This window comes from Lichenostomus cassidix, chromosome 1Aa, assembly GCF_008360975.1.
Source record: "Lichenostomus cassidix isolate B80296 chromosome 1Aa, HeHo_3.0, whole genome shotgun sequence".
NCBI classification, from domain to species: Eukaryota; Metazoa; Chordata; class Aves; order Passeriformes; family Meliphagidae; genus Lichenostomus; species Lichenostomus cassidix.
In genome coordinates this window covers 10,477,188-10,490,743 of record NC_139480.1, presented here as the reverse complement: position 1 = coordinate 10,490,743, position 13,556 = coordinate 10,477,188, and the positions used below count along the sequence as shown (strand labels likewise).

At 37.5% G+C, this 13,556-nt stretch overlaps 1 protein-coding gene across 1 annotated transcript in view; it reads right to left on the bottom strand.

Annotated features, from left to right (window-relative positions):
- Nucleotides 1-1,833: 1,833 nt before the first annotated feature.
- GNAT3 (G protein subunit alpha transducin 3) overlaps nt 1,834-13,556 on the bottom strand; it is a 25,040-nt gene continuing 13,317 nt past the window's right edge. The window contains exons 4-8 of the mRNA XM_085083660.1: nt 11,227-11,384; nt 7,260-7,388; nt 3,110-3,239; nt 2,752-2,905; nt 1,834-2,073 (exon numbers count right to left, since the gene is read on the bottom strand). Of these exons, the coding sequence (XP_084939786.1) occupies nt 1,883-2,073; nt 2,752-2,905; nt 3,110-3,239; nt 7,260-7,388; nt 11,227-11,384 (762 nt within the window). The 3' untranslated portion in view covers nt 1,834-1,882. The remainder of the gene's footprint in view (nt 2,074-2,751; nt 2,906-3,109; nt 3,240-7,259; nt 7,389-11,226; nt 11,385-13,556) is intronic.

The following is a 13,556-nucleotide window of genomic DNA, read 5'->3' as shown; positions in this document are numbered from 1 at the left end:
TTTTCAGTGGCCAAGTTTCCTATTCTAATTAGATTAACCAGAACGCAGGGAGTCTATGGTGAAAATTAGGTTGAAATGTATTTTAAAAAAAATAGACAAAGGCAGAAAGAAGCCCTTCATCAATGATTCTATTTAAAACACAAGTGTTATTTCAAGACCAAATTTCAAAATTCAGTTGAATATTTTTAGAACTCTGTCATGTTCTAACTTCAGCTGGCAACTAAGAACAACACAGCCCCTTGCTCACACACACTAAACCCTGCAGTGGGACAGGGAAGAGAATGAGGAAAAGCTAAAGCCCATGGGTTAGCATTAGAACAGTTTAATAATTTAAATAAAGTAAAATATAATAATAATAGCCATAATAGTCACAATACTAATAGTAACAATACTAATAGGAAGGAAAATGAAAAAGAGAGAGAGGAATAAAACCTAGGAAAACCAAGGGATGCTCAGTGCAGCTGCTCACTCCCTGCTAAGCCATTCCCAGCCTGTCCCTGAGCAGTGATCAGCCCTTCCTGGCCAACCACCCCCAGTGTCTTTACTGGGCATGATGTTCTGTGTTCTGGAATATCCCTTCAGCCAGCTAAGGTCAGCTGTCCTTGTGCTCCTGCTTGCTGGCACTGAAAATCCTTGATGTAGGATCAGCACTGCTGAGCAACAACTAAACTATCAATGTGCTATCAATATTATTCTTATATTAAATGCAAGACTCAGCACTGTGACAGCTACTAGGAAGAAAATTAACTCTATCCCAGCTGAAACCAGGACAAAGTCCCATTCTGTTTAAAATAGTCACATATTTTCTGTAGTTAGTCACAATAAATCAACAGGAGTTAAGGGAGCACAGTTCTGCATTAGCAAGTTTTTTGTCTAGAGAAAGGATCTCTGTGCCAAAGTGCCAAGGATATGCTTTTGCTATGAGAACTGGTGGGCTTACATTTACCCTGCAGTGGTAGAAGCTGCTGCTGCTAATCCAGCTGAGTTTCAGGATTATTAATTATACTTATGAAAAGTCTCATCTGTAATTGTAAACCAAAAAATGTTTCAACTTGTCATTGTGGCTTATGCAGGAACTGACAGTTATTATAATTTGCTTTCTTTTTCTCCTTAGGGATTTACAAAACTTGCCTCCATCTTACTGTATTTACTTTTCTCAAATGAGATAGCAGCATTTTTCAATTTTGTATGTGTGCAGTTTTTGTGTACGTCCCTCAGCTCTTCTAACAAAACAGTATAATTAAACATTCAGATTTGCACTGCTCTTTGTCATATGCCATCCAAGTCGGGGGGTTTTGCCTTTGTTGAATAAATGGCATGTCATTTTTAGTTTTTTATGTAATGCAAATACAAACCAGAATGTAAATTATGTATTGATACTGTTTTATGCAACAGTTTTCTTTAGGCCTCAATTATAAATAAAAGTAATTTGTCTGTTATATTTTTTCATCCCATCACTAGAAGACACAGGATACTGAGGTATCTCCAATTTCCTGAGAAGTGCTGATTGCAGGATTTAGTGGAAGATCTCACTGCCTATGGCAAGAGGGCTGGAACTAGATCATCTTTAAAGTCTCTTCCAAACCAAAGAATTCTATAGTTCTATGGTATTAATTTAAATAGGAATGGGGCTTTGACTCCAGTAGGATTTATCTTTGCATATTTATCTGGCATCTTTGTGGAACAGGAACAATTTTTTTCAATCTTCTCATGATATATGGAAAATCTGTGTTGGTCTGCAATGCTCAGGCTGTTCCCAAGGCTCCAACAGATGCTAACGGGTGCCTAATTGATATTGTTTCTTACTTAGAGGTTTTCTTTTTATTTCACATCAGATGGAGAGAGGAAGGTGGACTGAGAATCTGAGCAAGGGGATGAATGGTTAGAAAAGCCCACAGTCTTTCAGATTTTCTTTGATTATTATGTCTGTGACTGCATCAAAAACAAATTTGACATTCTGGGTGTCCGTGGCACACGTCAGGTGACAGTATATCTCTTTATCTTGTTTCCTTACATTCAAGTCTAGAAATTGTTTCTTGATGTAATTTGCAGCATCTTCAAATGTGTTTTGTCCTAGTGGAAAGAAAAGTAAAAGCAAAAGAAGACACATTTCAACTGGTATTTCCTCACAACTGCAAAGAGACAAGAAATAATGTTTTCTGCCTTTTTTTTTTCCTATTCAAATTAACTTCATGCATTAAGTATGAAAATTTTGTATCTAAACTGGTTTTTCTCTAGCAATTTCTGACACAGCCTTGTATATTCTCTCACATCAGCTGGGAACATCTGGTGGTTTTTTTGTTTCCAGTAGACACCACTGTGACATAAAAAAAGAGACAGACTTCCCTGATGGAATGAGTTCTTAAAACAGGGACAAAAATCTTGGATTCAGTGGTGGTGTGTGTGTGAGTGTTAACATACTGACTTGTACTGAAATATTGGCCGAGTCCATCACAGAACATTTTAGTCATCTGAAACTTCTAGTGCTCTCCTTCCTCTACCGCCAGTGGACAGAAATAAGCATCTCCAGGGAGAGATATGAACTCACCCAAGGACAAACATGGTGAGTAGGTGAAATGAATTGAATTCTGGCCATGTGTGTCTCATACCATTCTTTCTGAGAAGATGTTCAATGACATGCTTGGTATCTAAAGGCTAATATATAGGTGACATGAGTCAAAGTCTCAGTCTTTAATGCATGGCCTACACTAAACATCTGAATGTGTTTTCTCCTAAACATTCCAAACTTACCATTATACTCAGGAAAGCAGATATTCAGGTGAACCTTTGTGATTTTCTCTTGAAAGAGGTCTTTTTTGTTTAGGAACAGCACAATGGAAGTGGCTGCAAAGCACTTATGGTTGCAGATGCTGTTGAACAGATGAAGGCTTTCGTGCATTCTGTTCTGTTGAGATGCAAAAGGTAAACATGAGACTGACAAATCTCATCCCCATATGTCATTTTTCCTGCAATGTTCTTTACTGGAAAGAACCAATACAATATAATAGCCTTTAAAGGATTATCAGAGAATAGGAATAGTTCTCATGTGCCTTCAAAAAGTACATTAAAACTTAAAAGCAAAGAGGGCTTCTTGTATGTTCTGACTCACCACTTCTTTATCTTCCACCAGAACCATGTCATAGGCACTGAGTGCAGCACAGAATATGATGCAAGTAACTCCTTCAAAGCAATGAATCCACTTTTTTCTCTCTGATCGCTGTCCACCCACATCAAACATCCTTTGCAGAAAGAATAACATATGTACAATATAAAGCACTAATAAGGACGTAGTCATGCTTTCAATACACAGAGTTCAACTGGAGATGAATGACAAATATCCAGGCTTTCCAAATATTGGTCTGCTTCTATCCCAATAGGTCAAGGAGTGCTATGTGTTGTTACTCATGGCTTTGTGGTGGGTATAAAATGAAATATAAAGGCTTAAATATCTGCATGTAGGAAAAACATTCAGAACTTTCAGGTGGCACTCCATGTTGAGGAAGTGAGGCTCAGTGCAGGACTAAGACCAGCAAGCAAGGATTTATTCAGGACAGAATTCTGAGGCATCTATAAAAGACCCTCAAATCCAGTGTCCTTTGCTGCTTCATGGTTTTGCTTGCAGTGAACTGACACATTGATCAATAAGACATTTGCCAGTCATGGATTGATCCCCTCATTGTGTATAAATAGATTTTGCCATCTGCTCACCACCCTGGAGTGATCACTGAGCTTGCACCATAACCTGCATCACACCTTTGGGGGTCTCTTCCCTATCCATCTCAAAAGCTGCTCTTCAAGCAGCAATTCCTGGAGAGGTGGAATCCCTTCATTTGTGCAGAAGGAATTGTAGGGCTGTCCTTCTCTGCATTAATTTCCTTCTGCCTTTGCCAGGAATTGCTGCTACCTTTGGGTAGAGTCATATGAGCTTTATATGAACTCTTTATGGGATCCAAAGCCAGCTGAGCACACCCAGCTGGGACCTAGTTAGGGCCCAACTGAGCTGGAGGTGTCATCAAAGCTACCACTGTTCTGCTTAGCCTTAGCTTCCAAAACTCCCACTTACATCTGCAGTTCTTCACCGATAAGGGGTAGGGCTTTCTTTGCACTATTTTTCTGAAACAAAAGGTGCCAAACTTGAAGATTTTTCAAGTGCATTAGAAAGCAGGGATAACATAAAAAATCAAATTTATCCTACCCTTAGGTTTTCTGTTTCCTAGTGTTCATGATGACTTTTCATTGTTGAACTTAATACTGCAAAACCTAATCCCCTGTTGGATTACCCCTTCCTTCAAGAATATGCATTAGATCTCTGGATCCTGCAGTATCTGAAAATTAAAGACTACCCAATTCTTAGAGCAATGAATTTAATGGGATTCAGCTAGAAACAATCACGTCAGAAGTAAAGAGAGCAAGAATAATTTGTTATGGAAACATTTTTTTTGCAGTATCTTAATCCTCTGTTTCCTTCGCCATCAGCAGTGCCACTGATGTTACAAAAGGTTATTTTATATAATTTTTCATCCTTCTTAGATAAAATGAAACCCTTTCCAATGCTCATAATGAACTGTTTCTGCAGCTAAGGAGCATTTTTTTTTCTTTTTTTTGTACATTTCATCCTTTTGAGTCTTGCGTGTCTATAAACGTGAATTATTTTGTAAATCAGAAGGCTGTTGTGGAGCAAATTTCGATAAAAGCAATGGCATTTTTCCAAGCATATCTTCACTGAATTCAGAAGGTCTACTGAAGAGTGGAGCCAGTATAAAGAAAGCATCTTGACTTTTGATTGTGATTAGTGACCAAAAGTCACCTGCTATGACATGCCTTTCTTGATTTGTGAAATCAGGGTTGCAGCCAGAAAAAAAAATAAAATAAGCTTCAAAATTTAGTCTTCAGGAAAGTTTTATTTCAGCATACATAATCCTATGAATCAGTATTCACTTCCTGTGAGCTTTTAGCATATGCTTCTTTGAATATTCATGAGAAGCTAGTTAAAAAGGACAAGACCAAGGCCAGGGGCAATGCTGATGGGCAGTTTTTGTTGTACTAACATTAGTTGGCTTCGCTCTTCTCTGCCCAGAACTTAACACGCACACACATAAAACTGAAATCCCTCAATGGATGGTAGAAAATGAGATGATCTTCTTCTACCAATATAGTCAAAGTTAGTCTAGAAATCTCTATATTTTCCCAGAACTGCCCTTGAAAAACTTAGCTGCTGACATTGAATTAGATATAGTCATTCAGTTGTATATACACAGTGGGGCCTAAAGTGAAGACTAAAATAAGGCTTGCCTCGTTTCAGTTAAACTCTTCCTAGCACACCAATAGAAAACCAGTAGAAGAGGACCTATGAAGATCAGACCTTCTTTTAAAAGCATTTAAATGTGTTCTCATCTCTAAGTCAACATTAATGAAAAAAATTGAAGAGCACATGAAAGCTAAATTGCTCTAAACCAGCAAAATAACCACTAAGCAAGGAGCAAATAAAAATAGATGTTTTCTGTTCAACTGTAATTCAGTTCCCTGGAGCAGTACTGGGATTTAGACTTTTACTGCATAGATACAAAATGTTTTCTGCCTCATTCAGTTCAGTAGAGGGACAAGTGTTTAGTGAATGAGGCATCTGTTCATGGGTTTTTTGTGTCTGCATATGGATTGTGACCTGAAGCCCCATCAGTATCACAGCCAAAACTCACTCTGAATGTGTGTTCCTCTCCTTATAGATGTTTCTATGGTACTGATCGAGCTTGGTGCAAAGTAGCCGTAACTGGCTGGTTAACATGGATTTAAAATTGTTCTGCACCACTTTAACAGCTCAAATTCCTCTAATTACTTTGTAGTGATTTTACCTAACTCAACTTAGTACTCAACTTCCTGAAACCACCAATGAATTTACTCACAGAACACTACTGTGACGCATAGCAGAGAGGGTAAAAGCAGTGGTGTTTGTATTTGTGGTGGCATTAAGAGCCTTCCTCTTCTTTGCTGACACTTAGGTAACTAAACTCTCAGTTGTGCCACATTTCAGCTAGACCTAAACACTAATGCTGATATTCTCATGTCAGGACTGATAGCATCCATGTCAATGAGGATTTATACTCTGACGGTTTCTTTCTCCACCCTGAATTTATTTCTTACATGAGCTATGATTGTAACCAAAATCCAAATTTCCAGTGTACAAAACTGTCTGGAAATATGTTAATCGGGGAAAAAGAAGATGATATCTATGATGTTGCAGTGTAGCATTTGTGGTTAAGTCCTGAATTTTCTCAAGTGATCAGAATATTAATAGGAGATAGTAATTTATTTGTAAGGCATCTACTTCAGAATCTCATTTTTTGTGTGCAATCTCTGTTGTGTCAAAGCATCTGTGTGGTAGCAGAGATGGTTTGGGGAATGTTTAATTGGCACAAGAGGAGGAAGAAAGAAGCCAAATGAAAAATGTAAAAGTTATAATCCTCATGCTTTATAAATCTGTCTGTCTCTACAGGCAGTTTCTTGTCTAGACTGCATTCCTCAATATGTGCCCCATCATTTAAATTAAGAATTAAATGGATTTCTGTCCACAGAGAAAAGCATTATAGAATACTGAAACTGCCATAATTCATTCAAATCCATTTTCATGTGCAATTAGATGTTTTTAATTGGTTCACCAAGCATAACAAAATCTTAAATATCTGAAAGTGTAAAATATTTCAGTCAAATTTCTCAGAGGCATTATTTTCAAATTTTTTTTCTGAACATTTTGGTTTTCATCTTAGATGAGCATGAAAGCACGCGTGATAATGCTGAAATTTCCTATGGGACAGAATTTATTTTTTTTTTAACTGTAGTGCATTCCAGTGCTAAGAGCAGTTATTTCCGTTCTCAAAAGAAGAGTGAAAGGTTGAGAGTGCATGCAAATTGGTAGGCATCAAATGTTTTTGCATGCTGTTAAGAACATTTAAGTAGGCAAATTTCATAAATGTCACAATTATTCAAATGGCAGGACATAACTAATGCTTTTTAGACACTCACATATGTAAAAATGTCCTTTTAGAACCTGATATTCTATGACCTGTTTATAATGGCCCATTATATGCTCAAAGTTGGAACACTGATAGTAAAATAACTTGCTTTTTCAGCTGTGTAAAAATGTTAAATAACACTGGATTCAAGGCTAGCACAATAGGATTACCTGTGTTGTAACAGGTCAGTGCCTTTGGCAGAAAAAACTTAGGGATAAACTCCAAGAACACTGTCAAATATGCTTTTCATACCTGAAGTTTAAATCCTTGAAAGAAAACTGGGTCTCTATAATGCCGGTTGTTTGCACCCTGGAGTGCAGCACATCTTGCTCTGTAGGAACATAGTCTGGCATCGCCAGCCTGTCCAAATCGTTGAGGTAACTGAGGAGAGTAAGAAAGAAATGGTGGTTGGTGAATTCTAAAAGTAAAATGTCCACTATATAATCACTCCACACTGAGCCACTTCCAAGTATGTAGTGTAAATTACACATTTAAATACATTGCTGCTGGGTTTTATACAACTCAGTTCTGCAATTCAGAACATTTCCTTTTTTTGCTTTTTTTCTTTTTCCTGTATAGAGATGTGTAATTTAGTTGCACATAATAAACATATTTCTGAGAATTTCAGCTAAGGAAAATCCTTATTTTCCTTAGGGATGTTTAAAAACTGCCTTTTCAAATGGGTTTTGGTCATTTGCTCTCAGCAAGTGGGAATTGATATCCCTGGGGAAGAACCACAAGCATCCTTCAGAAGCAGATCCATAAGGAGTCACCCCAGCCTGTCAGACTGGTTGCAACAGCATTTCCCTTCCTAAGCGAAAGGGAAGGCATAACACTTTAGAGGAATTAACTTTTAAAGGCTGTTTTCCCTGTAGAACTCTCAATTTGCAAGAGGAAGGTACATGGTATTTTTCAAAAAATATTTTTTTTAATCAAAACAAAGAGCTTCAATGAAGCTGAGGATCCCCTGGGTTAGTATTCTGACAAGCCCCTAGAAAAGCATGGATTATCTTCTTTTATTTCTGGCATACAGAGATAAAATCTTCATGAAATGAGAACCCAAACCAGATCTTTGAAGCCTGTTTTTGTCCAACCCTTCTCCTGTCTCTTCTAGGGTCACACAGCTTTCTTTAAATGGCTGGACAGAGACTCTGAATCCAACTGGCTGGTCTAGAAATCTGTGTGGAGAGGTTAAGAACTGACAAAAGGAAAAGAGAAGGTGATGCCTGAGTAACTTCCTACCTTTTAACTACTAATAATCAAATAGAGAACAAAGCCAAAAGCAAGAAACCACATACAATAGCTGAAGCATTTTCAATGTCCCAGTTGGCACCTTCCTATTTGTAGCCTTGTGTCTCTGACAAAAAAACCCTGTGTCTCTAATGTCTGTTAGGCTCTATGCCTTATTTTTCCCTCTCTACACTAAGTCTGCCCAGCACAGGAAATTCTGCTGTTCAGTTTAACCAGAATCTTCCAGAAGAAACCTCACAGCTCATCATCCTTGTCTGCAATATTTGATAGATCTGAAGTAAAAAAAAAAAAAAATAAAAATTAAATAATAGAAGAATAAAATGAAATTAAATAAATTTTTTAAAAAGCTAGACTCTTTCATTTGGATATTTCCAAGTAATGACTGGAAATGGGATTTCCTAATTTTAAGTTGAATAAGCTGTATCTACTCTGCAAGAAATGTTGAAGCTGATCTGAGTAAATAAATGTTTTCCCATTATTTGAGGCCAAGAAACAATCTGTTGGGGGAAAATAAAAAGCAATATATAGCTCTGTTTCTCTGAGCAGGGCCTGAGGCAAACTCAGCTCACCTTTGTGGAAGGCAGAAACAAAAGACATTTTGTTATTTATAAAGCATGTAAGCACTAAAATAAACACTTGAATGGAAGATAAAGTTCTGATAGTTCTTAGCCACAAATGCCTAAATTCAATTCAACACAGCCAATTGTAATTGCATGAAAAACTAGACCAAGTTAATTATCTAGTTAATGGAGCAAGAGAGGCAATTTCAGGCTCTTCCTAGAGCTGTAGGCAGCTCCAAAGGCAGACTGCAGACAATCTCTTCCTTGGAAAAGGAGGGAATGCAAACTGGTAGGGCAGTAAATGCTGATCTTTCCTTGGCTTGAATGAGGTGACAGCACTCCTACCCCAAGAGGAAAATCACTGAGCAAGCAAAATGCACCACTTACTACTGTAAGTGTACAGTGACATTTAAAGTCAAAATTTATAATCCAAATCTTGCACCTCCTACTTTTTTTTTTTTTTTTAATTTGGATGATGATACCCATCATTTCATTTTAAAACAGAATAAGTTTCAGGTGAGTCTAAGGAAGAACTTTCAGCCAAATTTGACAAACAGGGGATTTTTCTATTATTCAGAAGATATCAATATTTTTTCAATTCAAACACACAAAGGAAAGGCTGTGATCAGACTTCATTAGCATGAATTAATAATGAAAAATCTCAGAGAAGATAACCTCAGAAAGAGTTTACACAGTACCAATCAATATTCTTTGTAGGAGCTAATTCACAGCAGCTGAAAAACAGGGGTTTGAGTTTAAAAGAAACTGAACTGCAGCATTAGATGGTTGATTGACTTTGAACTGATCATTAGAAGCCCAGCAGCAATGGCAAATATTAAGTTGATTTTAATGGTTTGGAGCCAAAGGCTAGAATTGTAGAAGCATCAGGTACCAAAAGATGAAGACAGAAGATTAGCAGGATTTTCAAGAAATTAGCAGAAATTTTCAAGCAGATGAAAAACATACCACTGTAGCTGTTTTTAATGTAACTCTAGCAATAAATAACAATTACAAACACAATCTATATTAACCTCCTGAAATACTGAAACCTATTGGAAGTTAAAACAGGACACAGGCAATAGCACTGAGAGGGAATTAATTTAGATTCTTCTATCTTTTTTTTAGGCAACAAAACCTAATCTGCCCGGCTTAGTGTACACAGTAGAGTGTTAGCTGATAAACAGGCAATATTTATTTATTTATTTTTATAATTCAAGAGGTGGTTTTCCTTTCAATTATTATGACTGGTTTGTTATGGGCTTTTAGGGAACGGCAGTGGGACTTGTCAGAAGGGGTATGGTAGAAAAAAAAAAAAGGCTCTATTCCTATAGGAAAACAAATCCACAAAATACTCTCAAATCAGGCACAAACCAACACAGGCAATATTTTCTTTCTTTAGGAACCTTGCAAAAGGTCTTCATTCTTCTTTGGAAGACAAAGAGATGAAGAATATTTAATATTTTCACCACGTATTCTCTGCATTACCTTCAATGAGTGAACTATAGTGGCCTCCATGTTTTCCCACAAAGCCCAGACTGCAGCCATGCCTTTCTTTCCCTGCCATGTCCAAGGGACACCAAACACCCTGGGAGGCTTCACCCTGCAGTCCTTCAGCCTGCAGGAGGAGCTGCAGGAGCAGGAAAATCTCCTATCCAGGTCTCAGGAGATGGAGCTCAGCTGGAACAAACCTGTGCTCCAGCTCTGGGCATGGTGGTTGATGAATTCTAAAAGTGAAATGTCCACTACATAATCACTCCACACTGAGCCACTTTTAAAAACCTAATGTAAATTACGCATTTTAATTACATTACTAGTGGTTTTTATACAACTTAGTTCCACAATTCAGAGCCTTTTTTTCTTTTTTTTTCTTTTTTCTTGTATAGAGAAGTGTAATTTAGTTGCACATAATAAACATCTTTCTGAGAATTTCAGCTAATGAAAATCCTTATTTTCCTTAGGGATGCTTAAAAACCACCTTGTCAAAGGGGTTTTGGTCATTTTCTCCCAGCAAATGGGAATGCTCTCCATGCAGCCAGGTTAGTTTAGAGGAAAGTTTTTACAGTTGTCTCCAGACTTATATTTAGCAGCTTGAAATATATACAAAGCATCACTCTTGGTAAAACCCAAGCTGTTTCGAGTCACCTTCCCCTCATTTTGTCAATCTTAGAAATACCCACAAGAAGAATATAATTTTTTTTTTAAGCATTCAAATAAATTCACAGAAACAAAATGTTTCTGAAACCTCGTTTTCACTGATTTCCTTCAGCTAAACATTTCTGATAGATTACAAACCCTAGCAACCCCCTGATTTTTCCAGGTTAATGAGCACTGATTTTCACAGGCTGTTCTGCACGAGGGACAGTTTTCCTGCAGCAAGAGGCAGCTGTTCAGCAGCTGCTGTCACCTACTATGCTGCCGAGTCACTGAGCTGGTACTCTGCTGCCCTGGCGAAGCACGCCTGGGTGCCACCGTCGCGCCACAGCTGCTTGATGAGCTCCACCAGTTCACAAGACATGCTGCCATCCTCCAGAGTGGTTGCCATGGCACACAGCTTCCTTTCATCTTCCTAAGGAGAAATTTCAGTAAATATTGTGCGAGTGCGCAGTGCCCCTTCACCTCCTTGAAAATGTGTTTGGTTTGAAATGAGTTGCAGGGGCAAAATTTCTCATTTTCACCATTTTTTTCCAGGTAGCTGCACTTGCCTGTGCATGTAAACATCCTTTTACAAGCTCACTTCCCTCTAGGTAGTGCCAAGGTTAGACTTAAATTGTGATACATAGAGTTTTCATGTTTTTGTTGTTCTGTTTTGTTCATACAAGGGCTCAGTTTCATCTTGCCATAAGCATTCACAAATAGTCCAACCTGGAAGGAAGGCTCTTATATTAAGATATAGTAATAGGGTATCAAAAATTAATTTTGAAAGGACATTTAAAATTAAAACTTATTATAAATATATGAGTGCAGAAATCTATATCTAAATGTATTTTTAAGAAAAAAAAGTTTAGTTTTAAGCCACAGTGAGAAAGGTGGCAAAGTGAATATAAATAGTGAATGCATTTCCCATATGTGGGGAAGAAGTAACCTGTAACAGAATAAAATACCAAATATTTTAAATGTATTATTCTGTAATTTCTTCCTTTTGTAGTGAAAAAATAAATGTAAATAATCTATTGCATTAAAATGATTTTTTTTCAGTAGTTAAGAGTTTAGGAATGTGCTGTAAATAAAGAGCATGATTAAAAGAGAGTAATTTGATACACTGCCACAGCAAGGGATAATTATAAAATATAATTCCTTCCTAGTCATAGAAGTAGACAACTAAAGTGACTTGCAGTCAATAGTTGCAAAAGTATAAATGGATTCTGACAAGACATTGTTTTGGCAGGGAGTATGTTTTATTCAAAACCAGGACACATCTTCACAAAAATTTTAAACAAATTTATTTTAGAAATATGCTATATCTTTATGTCTCAAGAGGAATTGCAGTTTATGGAAACTTCATAAAAGTCAGAGACAGATAAAAACCGAAACAGTTTTTTTCTGAAAGAGAAATTGAGTAGGCATGAAGAAAAAAAAGGAGGGGGTATAACCACTAGAAAATTGCCTTCACTGGAACAAGGGAGGAGGACAGCAGTATAATTGCCCTTCTACATCACACAGCAGCAGCTCCATTTACACCCCCATCCCCTCCTGCAGTGCTGGCATCAGCAGAAGCCAGTGGCACTCTCCTGTGTGCCCCAGGTTTGTCTCCAGGGCACACACTTGTTCAGCTGCAAGATAAGAGTTGGAACGTTCCCTGCTTCAGGATAGGACATATCACGTAATGATTGCAGCTATCCACCTACTGGGCTGCATTTGTAGGCTGAATGGCCTACAATGAGAAACCTTGAGCTCAGAGTCTCTAGGTGTCAAGGGTAAATGATCATTGATTATCATGCAAAAAGTGGCAGTTCTGGATTTTGGTGCTTACATAATAAAGGAAGATAGCAGCAAATTGAATTTATCACAAACCTGATATGTACTATGTTTTGTTTCTCTCTGGCATTTACAAAAACTTCAGATTATCTTCATAGTAAAATTAGACTGGAACGATGCTTTAGAAAGAAAAAATTACCTCCCTCCCCAGAACAGATGTGCTTTAAATTAAGTGCTAAGGCCTTTTCAGTACCAGTAAGATGTATTTGCAGGCAGACCTGGAACATGGATAAGCACTTTGCTTTTGAGACTAAGATAATCCCAGTCCTTGAACTAGATGACTTTAAGCAGCTAAAACTGGACCAGAACACACAGCAAGAACAAAGTCCAGCTGAAATCAAAGCTTATATCAAAACATCTCAAGCTTATCAATGCCTTATGATTTTATGGGAAATCTAAGCTAAGTTTTTGGTGGTTTTGGAAGAAAAGGCCATGTTTAGTGGCAATTCATATAAATGTGACCAAAATTTATATTTTCCCTAAAAATCACATCCAGGTTGCCCTTATGTGGTTCTGGGGGAAGACAGGCACTGCAAATATTCTATAGAGCTGTATTTAACCATGTTCCTAGAGGCCTATTCTGCAATGACAGCAAGAGTGAGCTGACTGTGCTATAAATGATAAACGTACAAAAGCTGTATTTTCTCATTTGATTATAGATAATGCTAAGAAATAAACTGGGCTATTGAACAAGTTCTACAGGCTTTGAAGTCCCTTGAATGTCTATGAAACTGGCATGGAGTGAGCCTGTATAGAGACATCT